This window comes from Artemia sp. Qi Xiang Cuo, chromosome 1 (genome assembly GCF_049724085.1).
Source record: "Artemia sp. Qi Xiang Cuo chromosome 1, ASM4972408v1, whole genome shotgun sequence".
Lineage (NCBI taxonomy): Eukaryota > Metazoa > Arthropoda > Branchiopoda > Anostraca > Artemiidae > Artemia > Artemia sp. Qi Xiang Cuo.
Genome location: NC_142794.1, coordinates 89591427 through 89610363, shown reverse-complemented (window position 1 = coordinate 89610363; position 18937 = coordinate 89591427). Strand labels below are relative to the sequence as shown.

General features: G+C 36.0%; 1 protein-coding gene across 1 annotated transcript in view; it reads right to left on the bottom strand.

The window, feature by feature from the left end:
• Positions 1–18937, bottom strand: part of LOC148956897 (chordin-like protein 2) — a 349225-nt gene that overhangs the window by 77030 nt on the left and 253258 nt on the right. Inside the window, exon 8 of the mRNA XM_089096722.1 lies at positions 17861–18054. Coding sequence (XP_088952848.1) covers positions 17861–18054 — 194 coding nt within the window. The remainder of the gene's footprint in view (positions 1–17860; positions 18055–18937) is intronic.

The window sequence follows — 18937 nt, the reverse complement described above, 5'->3', positions numbered from 1 at the left end:
AAATTTTCTTAATTGGAAGACCAAAGTGGACAAGAGGCTTTCTAATGACATAACACCTTTCCCAGCGCCAACTTTTAGGACACACATAAGCATGCTGTATCTTCTTTGAACTAAATCATGGAGAAATTTTCATTTTGAGTCTTTGGAAGGCAAAAATTGGGCCGTATCCCTTCAGAAAAGCTCCCAGGTACCGTTAACAGGTTTTTACTGTAAAAGTGGTATATGGAAGTTTTTGAACAATAAGCCAGCAAGGATGTGTAATATGTACGACAGGAAGACTACGGTGGGCTAAAAGCCCTCCAACACTCCTAAACCTTCTTACCCACTGCTTCTTAGCATAAAGATAAGTATGTTATATTAAATTTAAGTCAAAAATGTACAATAATTTTAAATTTTAGTGACTCGAAACTGATGCCCGTGGCCGCTTCAAGTTCTCTCTCTCCCTCTAATCCCCCCGGCTTGCTAGTGAAAAGTTGAACGTTTTGCATCTTTTTGAAATGGAATCAACTAAATAATTCAACCCGTATTGTTGGATAAACAAAACAACCACCGATCCACCACCCCTCCCTCGTTCCTTGCAATACCCACCTTTTAGCAAAAAGACATGAATTCTTTATTTTCTTTTGAAAACAAATTACTTAGTTTTTCTTTCAAAATATGTGACAAGAGAACCAAATTGGGGTATTTTTCCTTTCAGACCCCTCCCCCTCCCCTTCACCTCAGACCTCTGAAATTCTAGTGGAGAAAAAGACATGTTACACTTTCTCTTGAGAGTTAGGACAACTATTTTAGAATTTTGAGAGGTTGACCCTTCAGTGTGCTATTTTGCTCCTGCCATCGGCAATGCTGACCTAAGAAGCCACGAAATTCCCCTGCGTATTCCCCTGACAATGTATTTACTGTTACTTTCTATTTCAAACTTGATGTGTTAAATAAGCTTTTTTTCGCTCGATTTAAGTCGCTCTTTACTTATCAGGAGAGTACAGTAATTTCCAAACTTAATGCATTTTACAAAGAATCTACTGTGTAGATATTCTCCATGAATAAATTTTAGGAGTGAATTGATAAAAAATTGATTGACTATGTCGTATTTGGTTTTACGAGAAGTCTCTTAGGTGAGGCTAATTGCCCTTCATTTTGCCAAAAAAAAACCTCTTTCTAACCGATAAATCACTAATAAGGAACAGCGATTTTATTAGTTTTATTTATAGTATTTTAACGTAAAATAGTTCTATTATTCTTGAGTTCCTTTTCTTTAAGACCCAATAAAGAAAAACATTCCATGGAAAAGTGTTTTTGTTCTCGACTAACATAACTCTTATAAAAAACTGATAAAGCATATGTAAAAACTGCATCCACGAGTTTTCCATCTCCATAAAAAGGAGGGACGTTGTTTTTCAGTTGATCCAGCAAGACAATTATTTCAGAGGCTGGATATAGCCAATAGGAGAAAGAAACTGGGTTTTATATGCTTTTTTATTAGTTCGAATAAAAACACAATTTTTGCCATAATAAATTGGACTTTTTTTTATCTATCTAAACGCTGATTCTTTGGATGTATCTGAAACCTTTAAATATACCACTGAAAACAATTATTTTTTCTAGGTAGATAGAGCTAGTATAAAAGTAAAATTATTAAGTTATTAATGAAAGATTAAGTTTTTCCACAAAAGAACTTTTACAAAGAAAAGTAAAGAAATAAAGCCAATTAGTGAATCAAATGCAACACGAAGGTAAGTTACTACAACGAATAAATGGAACCCAAAATAAACAGAAACAGCAATAAAAAATCAAGTTCAACTTGAAACAAGTAAAAACTACCAGAGTAGGGACAAGGCCACCTATTATAAATAAAGACAAGAACATCACTTGCACTTTACTGAAAACGATTCTGATTTCGAGCAGTTAGTATGTATTTGTCATAGCATAAGAAAATTATTATATTCACCAGTATCACTGAAAAGACCTAATTAAATGCAAATTTATAGTTTCATGTATACTGATATTTATTCCTGAAAGTCTCAGCAATTTTGTGTTTATTAAAAATATAAAAGTGTAAATGTTTAAAATACCTTTCGTTTTCAGTAAAGTGTCAAAGATGTTCAGGCGTTTTCAAGGCACAGGGGCGTTAACCCTAACTAATTTCTAATAATTTTTATTTTACCTTTATGTTGATTATTTATTGTAGTTTGTGCTCGTTTTGGGTTTCCCTTACTTATTGAGAGTGATTAAGATAAGTTTTACACTTGAATTACTACTTGACTTTATTTCCGCTTGCCTCAGGTTAATGTAATGTTTTGCTTTTTTTGGAAAGCTCCTTCCGTGGGAAGTTTTTTCAATCAATTTTTATTCGTTTTTAGTCGACTTACTTTTTTTTATTGATTAATCAAAGAAATAGGCTTAAATATTTTTTAGTTTTTCTCCTTTAAAACCGATAATTGTGCTTGCGATATGGAATTTTGGATGGATAGGTATGTGGAATATTCTTCAAACAAATGGATTGAAAATAATATTTTTTTCTATAGGGTTCTGACCTCCATTATGTTACAACCTGGACCGTAGACAGATTTTCTTCTACCCCCCCCCCCCCACACACACACAAATTACCCTAATTTTCAACTTAATTCCCTTAGGCGTGTCTGAGATATGGCAGATAAACTATTCTGACAACCTTGAACGCATACGACTTCTGACTTAATTCAACATCCCCCTCAATATGCCCTGAAATACCTCGAGCTGCTCTTGAGATATCGTAGTTATGTCCTTTTGACATTCTTAAGATGTTGCAGATGAGCCCTTTCGATAACCTGGATGCACATAGTTTTTTTCTTCGGTGCACTTTTTGTCTTTTGATATAGTTATACATACACACCCCTAAATTTACCTGAAAGTTTCAACTTAATATCAAACTGTGTTATTTAGATATTGCATCTATGTGCCTTTTTGAAAGCCTGGATGGAATTAAACTTTTTCATTTATTTTAATAGTTTTTGTAGCAGTAATATTAATATAATTAATAATATAAACGTACTCTTTCTTAACTTAGTTCCCTCCCAAAAATTATCGTTCGCTCTGGTCCTCATTATTAATTAAATTCCTATTTCAATATAAGCTAAATACAGAGTTAGGCTATTTTCTTGGTTTGCCGTGCTAGATACTTAGTTTGCCGTTTGCTTTATTAATCTGTCGGAAAAAGCGACTAATTAAAGTAGCCTAAGGGTAAAATCTAACAAGACAGTGACTCATCAAGCTAAACAAAATGACTACGAACCACGTTTTTGACTAGATCTCAGCTTAAAGAACGAAATCATTCATTTTTGAAATTCGCAATTAAGACCTAGGGCGAACCATGGATATCGGTCAGAACCTCGAAAAAAACGTACCCCCAGAAACAGCGAGTATTCAGATTTTTATCTGTCGGAGTTCAGTTCTGTAACTACTCTTCTGACATTCTTTTATTTAATAGTAAACTTCTTACCTTTTTACAGTGTCTTTAATTTGTCATTCTTGCCAAGGTTATAGGTTTTGGGAAGTTAATAAGTTTATTATGGGAAGTGATTTCTATTCTATTGAGGTATCTTATACGAGAGAAGATATTTTGGAGATTAGCATCAAAGGCCTGAGCAAGCTCGTCGAATGCATATGTCAAATCACCGTTCGATAAGACCAGAATTTTTATCCCAACTCAAACCTTGAGTGCGGGTAGTTGAAACGGCGTATAAATAAAAACGTTTAAGAGAGAGATCCAAGGAGTGTGTTTCTCTCCCTAAAGACTTTAGGTCGGTCATAGGGAAAAATTCATACTAGACGTAATTTATTTAGGGTGTTTTAGTTAGGTAGTATAAGAAGAACCTCAGTACCATCCTGGCTCCCTTCTTCAGCTTTCAGTACTGGTGGCAGCCGATAAGGGACAGTACCAGAACCTACTGGCAGCAATTTGAACAGGTGTTTCTAGAGATACTGGATAATTTGACCTGTAATTATAGCCTATTTAAGTTATGCAAATACCCACAGAATCATATACCATCTCATTAATTTGAAATCTCAAGACCTTAACCATACCTAGGAAATAGGCATTATAACAACTAAGGTGTGTTCGACTAAAAGGAAAGTTAATAGGTATAGCAAAAAAGGTTCGACGTAAGGAACACACAAGTCAGCTATTTGGTTCGAGATTGAAAACAGAAAGAAATAGAAAAGTCAACTATTTAATAGAATCTTCAGACTGAAGATTATTTTTGCGAAATGTTTAGAATTTGCCATGAATTTGAAAAAGAAAGTGCAGAAGCCTGTCCTTTGATTGTAGCCTACCAGGTGAGAATCTTCAGACTGAAGATTATTTTTGCGAAATGTTTAGAATTTGCCATGAATTTGAAAAAGAAAGTGCAGAAGCCTGTCCTTTGATTGTAGCCTACCAGGTGAGAATCTTCAGACTGAAGATTATTTTTGCGAAATGTTTAGAATTTGCCATGAATTTGAAAAAGAAAGTGCAGAAGCCTGTCCTTTGATTGTAGCCTACCAGGTGGAAGATTACGTAATCGGCCGTGTAGGGAGATGTAAAGCCTATCTCTTAGAGATTACTTGCCAGTTATGAGGTTACAAATTCAGACGTTTTGGAAACAGATTTGCTGGCTGAGGCTCAAGAATTGAGATTCAAGGCCGTGCCCAGGGGGGGGGGGAAGGTTATGGGCTTTGAGTCCCCTCATCAATATTTGTTGCGTTTATTAAAGATTTTTCTAAGAAGAAAACGAACAAACAACCCTTTATACCCCCCCCCTCCATGAAAATAAATCCTAGATACGGGAAAAATCCCTGTTGAGATCCTTGGAAAAAAGTATATTGGCAGAAGATTGAAGTTTTGTCCTGGAGTCATTACTAGTGCTTATTAGGGAAAAATTGCTGCGTCTCAATAAATGTACGAGTGTTTCTTTCTTCGGAAATGACGCGTTAAAATGCTACGAAGTTTATTCCGCGCTTAGAGATTTGTGAAAAGAGCTATATCTGGACTCGATACTTTAGTACCGATATAAACCGGAGATTTACAATATTAGGAAAAGTTGAGAGTTAAGTAGGACATACTTACAAGAATAACACGTTCTAGCTCTCTTAGGATAAGAGAGGAACTTTTTAGGCAAACACTGAAAATTACAGATTAGCCATAGCTTCAACAGAAAGTTCATTTCCCTCAGTACCAACCACTGTATATAAATTTAGACAGTATAGTTATAACTTAATAATATTTGGCCACTACAGTCTTGGCGCGTATAAAGGTTCCATCCAGTTCCTCGTCCATCAACAATTCAATGTATATCTCTCAATCAGTGAATCATGGTGAGAATTTGCATCATTCGTGATTGGGTAAGCAGAAAGAAATTGGGTGAGCCCGCGAAGTGGTTCGTATGACAGGTATGACTTAAAGCTTAGTTCTGACAGAGCACGAATTTCGTATCGCCTAGTGAATTTCGCGTTGCCCCGCGGAAAAAATACGCTTTGTTCATCGAAATCTTCGCTTCGCAGTGCTTCAAGTTAAAATTGAAAAAATTCGCATCACTATCATATTTGCTCCAAAAATAAACAAACAAATGGATGTTGAAAAACTTATTAATCTGATTTCTACTTACCCTTGTATATACAACATAGGAGAGGAGTGCTACAAAGATGTGCTAATGAAAGAAAATGCATGGGTTGAAATATCCCAAGCTCTGAACCAGAATGATAAGCAACTTTTGGTCAAAAGAACAGCTTATTTCACATTTGCAGTTTGCTGAAGTCTTGGTTTCCATATTTTGCCTTTTGCATATTTTGCACATTTTTACTTCATACTTTTACTATTACTGGCTGAACTACGAGAGTGAGCAGGGAGAAGCATCTCAATGTGGTAGAACGGATAGACATCGTGAAATAGAACCCGAACGAGAACCATTTGTATGGAGTACAACCGAAAAGGAACACAGACTAGCAGAGGAAGCGTCAGGCTATGTACAACTCTTGCGCTTCATTTAATGGGACGTGCAAGGCATATTGAATAAACTTGAACATCTACGATCGGATATAAGTGATTTTGGCGTATCTGTGTTGATAGAGACCTGGCATTCCTCTTCAAACGTAACGACTTTTCGCGGTTTTCATATATTAGAGGTTTTGCTTGATTTAGCGTCCAACAATCGGTCATACGGAGGGGTCCTGGTGCTTATAAAAGAAAGTGTTTTTAGAAGATATACTAGGCTCACAAGCAAATCAAAGAACATTATTTGGGTTGGATTAGTGATTACTAAAGAAGTGAATCAACATTTAGGAGCCCTTTATATCCCCCCACAGAGTAGTTCTTATAGGTCAGAAGATACTTGGTTTATATTAGAAAGTGAATTGTTGGAGTACCATATTAATTTCCTTTTTAACTGTTTAACTGTTTATTTGATTAATTCAACATAACAAAAAACATATACCCCCAACAGAGAGCAAAGCTCGTAAAATTGGGTAAAAAACAAAAAAAACAAAACAAAAAAAAAACATTTTCTCATCATAACAAAAGAGAGAAAGAAAAAAAAACCTGGTTAAAGAAAAAAACAAAAAACATAACAAAAATAAAGAATACAAACCCTGGACAAGTGAGGCACGGAAGGCTATCCCAACATGGGTAACAAATATAAACAAAAAAAATAATAATAATAATAAAAAAATTTAAAAAAATTTCTATTCCACCATCACAGGTCAATACATAATTTTAATATTTCCTTCCTTAGAACTGATATTTGCCGAAATGATGCCTCAATTTGAATTCTATCTTTCAGCCTATATTTATTTGAAATAAATGGTATTTGGTATCTAATTGAAAATCTAGATCTTTCACAATTAACAAAGGGAATTCGATATGTTCCAGAACACCTAAGAGCAGAAGGAGGGGGCAGAATCAACAGAGATTTTTCATAAAAATAACTACTAGGATCATGTATTTTAAAATACCATATTGATATATTAAGTTCTCTTATATGTTTCAGATCTAATAAATTCAAGAAAAGAAATAATGTTTCATTTTCTGATGCATCTCTAAGTTTTGATGGACGATGTAAAAAATTTCCAAGTATTCTCACTGCTTTATTTTGAAGGATCTGTAGGGGTTCTATATGCGTCCAAAAAGTATTTAAATAAATAATTGTGCAATAATTTAAATAAGGAGCAATCAAAGAATGATAAATTATTTTAAAAATTGAAAATGGAAAAACATGTTGCAAACGATACATAGACCCAATATTTTGCGAAAGTTTCACCCTTAAATGATCAATATGAGTTTGAAATGACAAAAGGGGATCAATGAAAACTCCTAAATAACGATACGATTGAACTCTGCGTATTTTATGCTCACCAACTTGAAGCTCCTGACATGAAATTTTTTTAGTAGCACGTTTTGAATGACCAAAAACCATAAATTCAGTCTTCTTAAAATTCGGTACTAAATAATTAGAAACAAACCATCGATTAACTGAACTAACAGTGTTAAAAAAATTTTGAATCAATGTAGATGAATCCTTCGCTTTAACAGAAACAGCTGTGTCATCTGCAAATAAAATTGCAAGACCATTATTTCCCTGCAAACATCGTGTGAGATCATTAATATAAATAAAAAATAAAAGCGAACCTAATACCGATCCTTGTGGGACACCAATATCTTCAAGATCATTTAAACTAGACAAATGTCCATCAACATCTACCACGATTTTACGTCCATAAAGGTATGATCTTATTATATCTAGTCCTTTCCCTCTTATACCGGAATTTTCTATTTTATCAAAAAGAATTTCATGGTTTAAAGTGTCAAATGCTTTTTTAACATCATAAAAAACAGTATATACATGATAATTACTATCTAAGCAGTCATTTATTTCTAATACAAGAGCTGCAACTGCTTGTTCCGTCGAATGGCCTGCCCTAAATCCAAACTGATATTTGGTAAAAAAAATTCATTTTATCTAGATAATTAGTAATCCTTCCTTTTAAAATTTTTTCCAATACTTTAGACAATGGTGATAAAATTGCAATAGGACGATAATTATTTGTATCAGATTTATCTCCTTTTTTATGAAATGGTATTACACGTGCAATTTTCCATCTTTTAGGAAATGTACCTGAGAAAATACATAAATTTAAAATATGAAGCAACGGTTCAAAAATTACACCTGCAATATTTTTTAGCAAATTAGTTGAAAGTTCATCATATCCTAGATGATTATTTTGTGTTAGTTGGTGATTTAAATGCATATATGGGAGCAGAACGAGAACTGAGTAGTTTGGTAGCTATAGGAGAGGAGGGTTTAGTACCCCCAGCTTATGGAGTGCCACGGAGCAGCAGGGACCTAAAAGGAAGTTGAATGTTTATGGTCGGAGGCTGCTGACACTGTGTGCGGTGATAGGAGTAGCCTATTTATTGGAAATGGGAGGATTGGTAAGGATAGGAAAACGGGTGAGTTTACTTGCGTCTCCGGGGCCTGTCCTAGTGTGGTCGACTATACTCTGCTGGATATTCGTTTTGGGATGGAGCAGCTATGTCTAGAGTTTTGAACTGGGCTGGTTCAGATCATTTGCCACTGAAGTTGGGGAGTAAGTTAGAAGCTAATCCTCCACTAGGTCTAGCTACGATAGAGGCAATAAATAGTCAAAAGGAAGGAAATAGTGGTCTGAAAATTAGGAAGCAACTTGTTCGGGAATGGGGTGCTGAGGAAAACCTAGGAATAGCACAATTATTTTCACAGGAGAGTATTCAGATGGAATTAATGAGGTTATAAAGGAGGCGGAGTGCTCGGTTGATAAGTTAGCAGAAGGTTTAGGGGACTTAGTATATAATGTATGTAAAGGAAAATTAGTTAAAAAGACGAAAGAGAAAGTAGGGTTTTTTGATGAGAAGTGTCGAAAAGAGGAAAGTGGAACTACAAAATATGTTAGATTTAGTTAATTTAGAAAATAACCCAAGTAAGAAGGACCACCTTTTCTTACAATTTAGAACAGGTAGAAGAGACTATAAGACGCTAGATAAAAGGAAAGGCAGGCATTGGTCTCGTCATATAAGGATAGTAGAATAAAATAATTCTGGAGGATGGTAAAAGAGGAAGGTAAGGCAGGGGGGCTAACTAGCCAAGAAACACCAGAGCCTAGTTCATGGCTAGCATATTTCAGGGAAAGAAAAGGTAACTGCAGTGATCTACAAGAATTAGATAGAGAGATATTAGATGATGGAGAGGTTGTCCTTCCAATGAAGGAGTATGATGATGAAGTATTAGATGATATATCGGAAAGAGAGGTTATAGTGTCTTAAAAAAATGGAAGGAGGATCGGCACCAGGAATTGATGGCAATCAAACTAAAGTATATAAAATATTTATATTATGGATCCTACCTGTGTGGTTAGTACTGTTCAGTCGGATTCTTGCTCTTCGTCAGAAGAGAAAGAATCCGACTTTTTTTAAAAAAAAGGGAATCCTGGTAGCCATGAAAATTATCGTCCAGTTTCACTAATTTCAACGGCAAATAAGATTTTAGAGGGGATATTAGATAATAGATTCGCTAGGTGGCTTGAAAGATATAAATTGATAGTGGAGGAGTAGGGGGGGATTTCGAGAAGGATATGGAACGACAGATAGAGTATTAATACTACAAGGGTTGGTAGAGAAATAAGCTAGAGGAAAAGATAGACTTTATGTAGCTTTTCTAGACTTTGAGAGGGCATTCGATAGCTTTGAAAGAGTCTTACTGTGTCTAAAATTATTGAAAGTAGGCCTACTGAAAACATTTGTTAAGATGTTAAGGGAAATGTATCTAGGTACAAAAGGGATAGCTAAAGTAATAGGTAAGGGTTTGTCAAAAGAGTTTGAATTTAAAAGAGGAGTCAAGCAAGGTAGCACTTTGCCACCAAGATTATTTTGTGTATATATTAATGATATAATAGAATACTTTGGAAAGAAGTGGGCACCAACGGTGATGTTGGGAACGTATGCTTATTAGTAACGCTTTTTGCGGATGACTCGGTCTTGATAGCTAAGTCCCCCAGTGAGCTTCAGTGATGCTAATAGATATTCTAAGTGATTATGTTAAGGAAAAGAAAATAACTTTAAATGTTAAGAAAACAGAAATAGTAGTATTTGGAAAGGTCAATAAGAGTTGTCTGACGGACCAGAAGTTTTATTATAGAGGAAAGGAAATTCAACAAAATTCAAGTTTTAAGTATCTAGGAGTAACTCTGATGGAAAGGCTGCCTCATCGTCACTACTAAGGAATAAAACTTTGATAAGCGCTAAAGATACAAAAATGCATAAGCATATTTTCATCACTAAAGTTTTGCCGGTAATGCATTATGGGGCGGAGCTGTGGGGTTACGAAACTGCCAAGCAGTTGGAGCATATCCAGCTTCAGCATTGTAAAAGATTAATCGGAGTTCATCAGGCAACTCACACGCAAGCAGTATAGGGCTATTTTCTCTAAGGAAATATAGAATAGGGCAGATGTTCCACTTCTGGAGGAAGGTTCTAGAGCTGCCGGATGATAGACTAGTAAAGCTAGCATATTTAGAATTAGTTAAGTTAGGGAGGAAAAAAGCATGGCCTTTTCAAATACACCGTATATTAAATGAGGTAGGCCTATCCTACCTGTGGAATGAAGGATTAGGTGCATCGAGCCTACCTACAGATATAGCGGAGCAGGCTACCAAAATTATAGAACACCAAGAGGTACAGCCGTGGTTCTCTTCTGCAGAGTCATCAGAAAGCCTTAGGCTGATTAAAGAAATAAAACTAGTTTTTGGTCTTGAAACTTATTTCAAGATAGATTTACCAGCTATGGGCCATGGGATGTGTTTCCAGCTCAGAGCAAATATCCTTCCTTTGCGTGGTTGTTGGAAAATATTTGATCAAAATAGCGACTTAATAGATTTCGAATACTCTTGTCCATTTTGTAATCAGGGTGCTGAGGATGTAAACCATCTTCTCACACGGTGCCGGGGGCTTTCTAGCCTAAGAGATTTTTTTCGGAAAAGGACGCCCCTTCTCTCCCTGGTATTCTTGAGTCGAGGGCGAAACCCGTAATAGAGGCAGTTTGCAGCTACCTTGAGGAAGTTTTGAATTTAAGGAAAATTCTGTAGTTAAAAAATAACGAGAAGAAACTTTTAGTCGTTTATATAAATTTGTTTTCCTTGTTTTAATAGTTTAGTTGAATTCATTATTTTTGTTTAGTTGATTGAATATTCATGTATATGGCCTTTGACTTTTAAATACACTACCTATCTATCTATCTATCTATCTATAGTAGGTCGTTTCTGTTGATTAGTCTGTCTGAGAGCAGTTTTCAGTAATAACAGAAGTTTGGTGATGTGGTCTAGGCTATAGCCTACTGGTGGTAAATTGTAAGTTTCTCACTTCAGAAGCAACTTACTCCTGAAAGTAGAGAAAAGATGCCTTGTCGGGTACGGGTGCCTGTACCATATTTAGGTAAACATGTAGCAGAGTTCCCCTTCAGCATGAGGCCAGAAAATTTCTCAGTTATGTGTCGATTTTTGGTGAATTCATTTAATCCACTGCCAGTTCATTTAATATTGAGCCAACATTGCCATTTTGAACCAAAGTCTTTAGATATCTGTTCCAAAGCTTCAGCAGAAGAATTAGGAAAATAGGGAGGTTGTAGGGCCTTATATATGGCCTTGCACACTTCTAGAATTAGAAAAGTCAAAGTAGACCGTCCAATTCTAAACTGAAAAGAGAGGGATCTTTTGCTCTCTTTGGTTGAAAAACATCTTAATGTGACAGCCAGCCGTTCTTTTAAAGAAATTGGAACTCTCTAATTGGTTTTCTTTTCCTGTAAATACGGTTTCACCTCTTCATGCAGAGCATTGAACTGTTGTGAATACATACGGAAGTAATCAAAGAAAAAGTCATGGTCCTCTCGTTCTAGCTCCATTGCAAGCAGCTTGTAAGCACCATTTGTATCTCTTTTTCTGTAAATAGGCCTCACCCCCACTTTCTTTGGCTTTTTTCTCACGTTCAAAACTAACCGGGCGAGCAAGCAAGCTGCAGCAGCACTGATGAGTCTCTTTTTTCTTTTACTTTTGGACTGTATTTTCTTAATAGAAACGAAATTCGAGGACTCAGATGAATTTTACTCACAGTTACAGGAGCAAATAGACAGGGTCCCAGGTAGAAATATGATGTTATTACTGGGAGATTTTAACGCCCAGGTTGGTAAACATAGGGATAGAATGTATCCCAGCCTAGGTAAATTTGGTGTAGGAAAAGAAAACAGTAATGGATACAGACTTTTGCAATTTTGTAGGTATAACAATCGAGTTATAACCAATACGGTGTTTGGGCATAAAATGGCTCATAAGTTAACGTGGTATTCACGTGATGGTAAGACAGCAAACCTTATTGATTATGTTATAGTAAACCGAAGACTGACAGGATCAATACAAGATACTAGGGTATATAGGAGTGCTATTATTGATGTTCAAAGTAAAGATCATCATCTAGTAGTGCCAATAGTTAATTTAAAGCTGAAATATCGGAAGGGTAACTACCTCCCGGGAAGTTATGATGTTAGTAGACTCCAGGATGAGAATTTGAGAGAAACTTTCCAGGAACAGTTGAATACTAAACTTAAGAGCTTAAAATTTGATAATGTGGAAGATGGTTGGAATAATTTTAGAAAAATAATTTGTGAAGTTGCTGAAGGTGTCTTAGGGAAGAAAGCTAGAACTGCAGCCAAGAATATTAGTGAAAAAGCTTTTAAGTTTAATAGAAAGGAGAAAGGACTTGTACAAGAATTATCTGAGTGATAGATCATATGAAAACAAAAGAAATGTAAAGAAAGTGGAGAAAGCATTAAAATATGAACTAAAAAGGTGTGAAGTGGAGGCCATGGATAAAATTGCTGAGGATCTAAAAGATGCAGCTAGACGGCATAATAGTAAAATATTGTACTGGCACGTTAACAAATTGAGAGGGAGTAGTCAATCGGGACTTGGCCCAGTTAAAGATAGGAATGGGGTCGCAATTAGCGATAAAGAAAAACCTAAAGAGAGATGGGCCGAACATTTTGAGAATTTGCTTAACCGAGATAGAGTTACAGGAAAAACTATAGAGGAAAATGGAAAAGTTTGTGATACCTTAGATGTGAAGGAAGATTTGTTTTGTGAGGAGGAATTAGCAACAGTACTAAAAGGATTAAAAAATAATAAGGCTCCAGGTGCTTAAAAGGTGGTAAATGAGTTTCTTAAATATGGTGGATCTGAGGTTAGAAATAAGCAACTGAAAATTATGAGTATGATCTTTGAAAAAAGGGAAGTACCAACTGATTTTAGGAAAACCTTGATGAAGCCACTCTACAAGAAAGATGATAAAAGTGAGTGTTGAAATTATCGAGGCATTGGTTTGGTCTCTGTAGGTAGTAAATTACTTAGTAATATGATACTTTTTAGACTGAGAGATGCCGTAGACAAAGTTTTAAGAGAAGAGCAGTGCGGTTTTAGAAAAGGTAGAGGATGTGTCGACCAAATTTTCACTCTTCGGCTAATAATTGAGAAGTGCCTGAGTTTTCAAACACCTTTGATCCTCAGTTTTATAGATAATGAGCAAGCGTTCGATTCTGTTGATAGAAGAGCTTTAGTAAAGGTTTTATCCTTGTATGGTATACCAGAAAAATAAACTAAAGTGATTAGTGCTATGTACGAGAATAACGCTGCTGCGGTTAAGGTAAGAAATGAGGTTAGCAGCTGGTTTTGTATTAAATCTGGAGTTAAGCAGGGTTGTGTTCTATCCCCCTTTGTATGGAGTATTTTGATAGACTTTGTTTTAAGGAGCACAGGAAAGGCAATGGGAGACCACGGAATCAAATGGGGAGGAAAAAGTCTCCTGGACTTGGATTATACTGATGATTTAAGCATCCTAGATGAAAGTGTCAGCAACATGAATGAAGTTTTAGAGGTTTTGCGACTTCAGGGTGCTAGAATTGGTTTGAAAATTAATGTTAGGAAGACTAAGTCACTAAGGTTAGGAATAAGTTAAGATGAAAAGGAGATGTTGGGTAATGAAAAGATTGATCTAGTTAGCTGGTTCGCTTACCTTGGTAGTTTTATAAGTAAGGATGGACGAAGCAAGGAAGATGTTAGAAATAGGATAGCCAAGGCTCAGAGTATTTGTTCACAGTTAAGAATAGCTTTAAAAAATAAGAAGATAATTCTGCAAACCAAGATTAGAATATTAGAAGCTACAGTGATGACAGTGGCCAAATATGGCTCTGAAGCATGGATGCTCCCAAAAGCGAATGAAGATTTACTAGATGTTTTCCAATGAAATTGCTTAAGGATTGTTCTGGGTACCCGGCTGACTGACCGTATTTCAAACAATAGGCTATACGAAAAATGTGGTTCAATAACGCTCTCTAGGGCTATAATGAAAGAAAGGTTGAGGTGGCTAGGGCACGTTGTGCAGATGAAGGATGACAGATTGCCGAAGATTGTTCTTTTCGGCCAACCGTCTAGGGCTAAACGGAAAGCAGGTCGTCCCCGTCTGGGGTGGGAGGACGTCATAAAGAAAGATTTAAAGGAAATGGGAACTTCGTGGGCGGGTGTAAAAAGGTAGGCTTTGAATAGATTGGGGTGGAGGATGAGCGTGCGTAGCTCTGTCGGCCTCAGGCGGCTTGGTGCTGCGGTGAGTTGTTAGTAGTAGTAGTATGGAGCGTCAAAACTTTTTTAGAGTTCTATATGATAAAACATAGTTTTACATCAAAACTTATTTTTGAAAATATATGTAAAAAAAGGAAGTGATTATATTTAATTTAGCTGCATTGCTGCATTCATGCCCACCGCGTAATTTCCCTTTAAGAGAAAATAGATAAAACTTTGAACTGAAATATCGATGTGTAACGCCAAATTTCCTAATCAAATGTCCTTACGTTGTGATATTGTTCAAATTAAACGTATTTTAACTTGATTATCGTTATAAATTCATTCTTTGTTTTTCTTTCCATTCTTAAACCAATGTTATCCTTTTCTTTTTGCATTATTACAGCCATATCAATTATTATCCCTTTCCTATTTTATCTCTTGAACGTATTCCATTCTTCCTTATCCCCTAGACACTCGATTCGTCTTATATCTGTTCCGGGCTGCGAATACCGATGACACACGCGTGCCTAGCCATGAAAGAATATAATGTCGCTTATGTTTCTACTTCTTTATATGTTCTCCGGAGCAGGTGTATCTCTGTGGATAATGGTTGAGGTATGGAACGAATATACTGTCTAAATCTATCTACATTGGTACCAACAAAGAACAAATCTACCCTAGATTTACGTTTATTCAAAAGGCCTTCGATAAGCGCAGAGAAAATATCACCGGTAGACGAAAACAACGTTCTAATCAGCCCACAAAATGCCAGTTTCAAACGCAGGAGGCATCGAATTCAGGGGATAGCTAGGTCTCGAAAAAAAAGGTGGATACCAAAATAAGCCCCAAAGTACAAAGGAGTTGTTTCCAGAAACCAAACACCCAAATAAGGAGGGAGATTTAGAATCCGAAAGGATGTAATTCGGGGAATAGCACACCCGGAAGGGAGTTTGGACGCCAAGAATATGCGGAGACCAGGATTTCAGGGGACACAAATAGAAAAAAAGTAGTAGACAAAAATAAACAAAACCAAGGCAGACCCACCCATCACATCTTAGGGGAAATGAGGGTGATCCAGCTGACGGGTATAGGCCATATGCTAACGAAATAAATCTGCAACGCAAAAATTCAGAGAATGAGATAAGAGAAAGTAATGTAAATAGAAATCCGGAGCTCCTATGTAGTCGCAAAAGTATTAGCTCAAGATCGAAGCGCGGGTCAAGAAACTTAAAAACAGGGATAATACATAACAGTTATTAAAATTAATAAGGGAGGAAAGAGAGGCTTGGGAACGGAAATAGGAGGCAGACAGAAGGAGGAAAAGAGGAAATTATGGATGAATACGATTGCAGAGCGAAATTCCAAAGCACCCCAACAATCATCTACAAGAGATTTAATGCATACGGTAGGTTTACAAACGATGAAGGAAAAACGAAAAAAAACTTTGTATTCTTGAATTTCGAGAAAAATATGGAATCAAAAGATTGGATGGAACAACACGGGTAACCATAATACGCCCTTGCCTAAATCAAAAGGCGCAAACTGTCTTCTGGCTTAACCTAGGGATTATGCGAGGGACTTACGAAAATTAAATAAGTAATTTTGCAGTGATTTGAGTTATTTCCGGAAACCTTGAAAATAATTCCAAAAAAGATTAACATATCCACAACGACAATAGTTAGAAATAGATGAATATACGATAATAGAAGATGCCGAAGAACTAAAAGAGAAAATCGAAAGAACTTTCCAAATATTATAATAGAACAAAATTTAGAAAATACGACTGTTGGACTGAAAATATATCTAAAAGACAAGCAAACGGAAACAATTGAAAAAATAGAAAGTTTAGCAGACCATTATATCGAAATTAGAGGATTCATCAATTGCAACGATAACAAAACTAGAAGGTAATAGCAAGAGTGAATACTATTACAGAGAACAAAAAAGTACATTTTAGGACATGCAAGGGAAGTAAAAATGTTACAACTTTGGTACTAAAGAAAATTTGGCTAGAAATTGCCCCAACAGAGATGATCGAAAAACCCTTAAACAACAGCTTGGGCACTGGCCAATAGTTACGGAAAAATTAACGCGTTTGCGGAATCATACAAAATTGAAGGAATTTTCGACGTAACACCTTTAATTAGGTGTTATTTTTTTAGACCACACTACCGTTCTAAGACGAACAAATAAACTTTCAAATTGGGATAAATCCATTTATTTTGTACCTGTTTTTTCACTGTCTAAATAAATCGATGTATCCCCATTTGAAAGTTTATCTGTTCATTGAAGGAATATTAAATACAAATTTGGTTGAAATGGCCGTCGATTCGTACAGTGATCAGACTTATGTGAGGACCCATCATGGAAAAAATAGGGGGAGTAAAGTAGCAATGCTACTTGGCAGTTTTCGAATTTGTTGGCAGGTTTTATCTGAAAATACCAATTTTACATATAAAATACTTTTTGCTTAAAGAAAAGCTATCAATACATAAGTTGTGCTGCTAAAGTGTCGTCAGCTTTTAAAATTCTGTCGAATTCTTGTACTGGCAGCTTTGCAACTTTTTCCATACCTGGGCGGACAAGCCTCATCAATAGGAACGAGGTCGACCATATCTACGCAGTTACAACAGTATGTTACAATAAAGATAAGCGCCCTTGCCCGTCAGCTTAGGTCACAGTAGAAATAGCAAAGAAAGATAGTACGGTTCAAAGAAAACAGTATAAAAGTATCTTTAGTGCATTCTCTTGCGGTAAACTGTCTTGTAAGAGAAGACTTAGGAGCCATCGGAAGTGAATTATCCGTACAGGCAACTTCTGTAACGATAGGGGAGAGCATGGCATTCCGCAAAAGAGCGGAGGAAGCAGGATTAGCAGGGCTAACATGTGTAAAGAATGAGACGTGTCAAATTCTAGTTACACGTTGCTACGTGTACTACGTAAAATTCTTTATTTTTCGTCTCACATTTTAAAAAATAAGGAAGATAACTTATCGAGAAGACCGCATTAACATGTGACTTGTTTCAATTAAGGGTACTGTGGTAGGTTAAGGAGGTCATACCTTGCCTTTGAAGAAGGGTAAACTACCAAATTTTCCTCTTATCCTTAACTTAGTTCGGTAAGATTCCTTCTTTATTATTTGGATAACTAGCCCCCCTCGTTAAAGATTCAGTCCATACAGACTTAGCTCCCATCTTGTCTTAAATACCCAGAAACGTACCTTTTACCACATTATCGACTGGACAAACTGGACAACACCTTCCCGTCACTTTGATAGGTTTGTCACAAGGCATTTTCAAGGGACATTCAAGTCTTTGGCATTCGATTCTTCCGCTTCTACATTGGCATATTACGCAATCCATTGGTCCAAATGGTCCCATAACTGGATGCCACGTTGATCCATGCAGATAATACCTACCAAAAATACTTTTATAGGTTATTCTGTTTGAGAATTTATCAGATAAAAAGGTATGCTTGAATTACGAACAAGTTTTTCTGAAAATTTGGATAAAACGGTCAGAATAAATCACAAAGTGTGAGAGAAACAGCTAACTTGGAAAACTTAGAAGTTGTGATGTTCTTCTAATGCGCTGCTGGTGACAACTACAAATGCTTCTGCTCAGCAAAAGAAGTTCTTAGTTGCAATAAGATAATTCCACAAACACAAAGACACCTGAATCTTCGCTAATATTCTATGTACCATCAGTAAACATTCGAATATGGTATTTTTAATGGAAAATCATTCATACCAAACACAAGTACAAAATCGTACATTCAATGAACTGTGTGTCAGTATCCAACGACAGTACCCAGCCCAGCTATAGACAGTACCCAGCTATGTATCAGTATCCAACGACAGTACCCAGTACCAGCACCCAGCTATCGAGTAGTAATCCTCATTTCCGTAAATCTTTTCTGAATATGCATTGGAATCAATGTATTCAGGTAATCCCAGATACTTGCTGTAATGGAAATGAAAAACCACTTTGATAAAATATGACGGATTCCCTGTTCCGGCTAAGGTCTTTCATACTACTGGTTTGCGCTCACCTTTAGCGATTAACAATTAAAAGCCTCCAATACTAAACTATGTCAAGATACAACTTTCGAATGTAAAATGTATATTTACAATTTTTTGTCCTTTGACTTTAATTAAACACAACCTTTAAAATCAACAAGTTCAAAGACCCTTCGACTTTAGCATTACATGTATATTAAGTGGATTAGAATCACCTTGAACACAATTTTTGGGCAAGACTAAGCATAATTTGAGGTATATAGCAAAGATATTTCAATT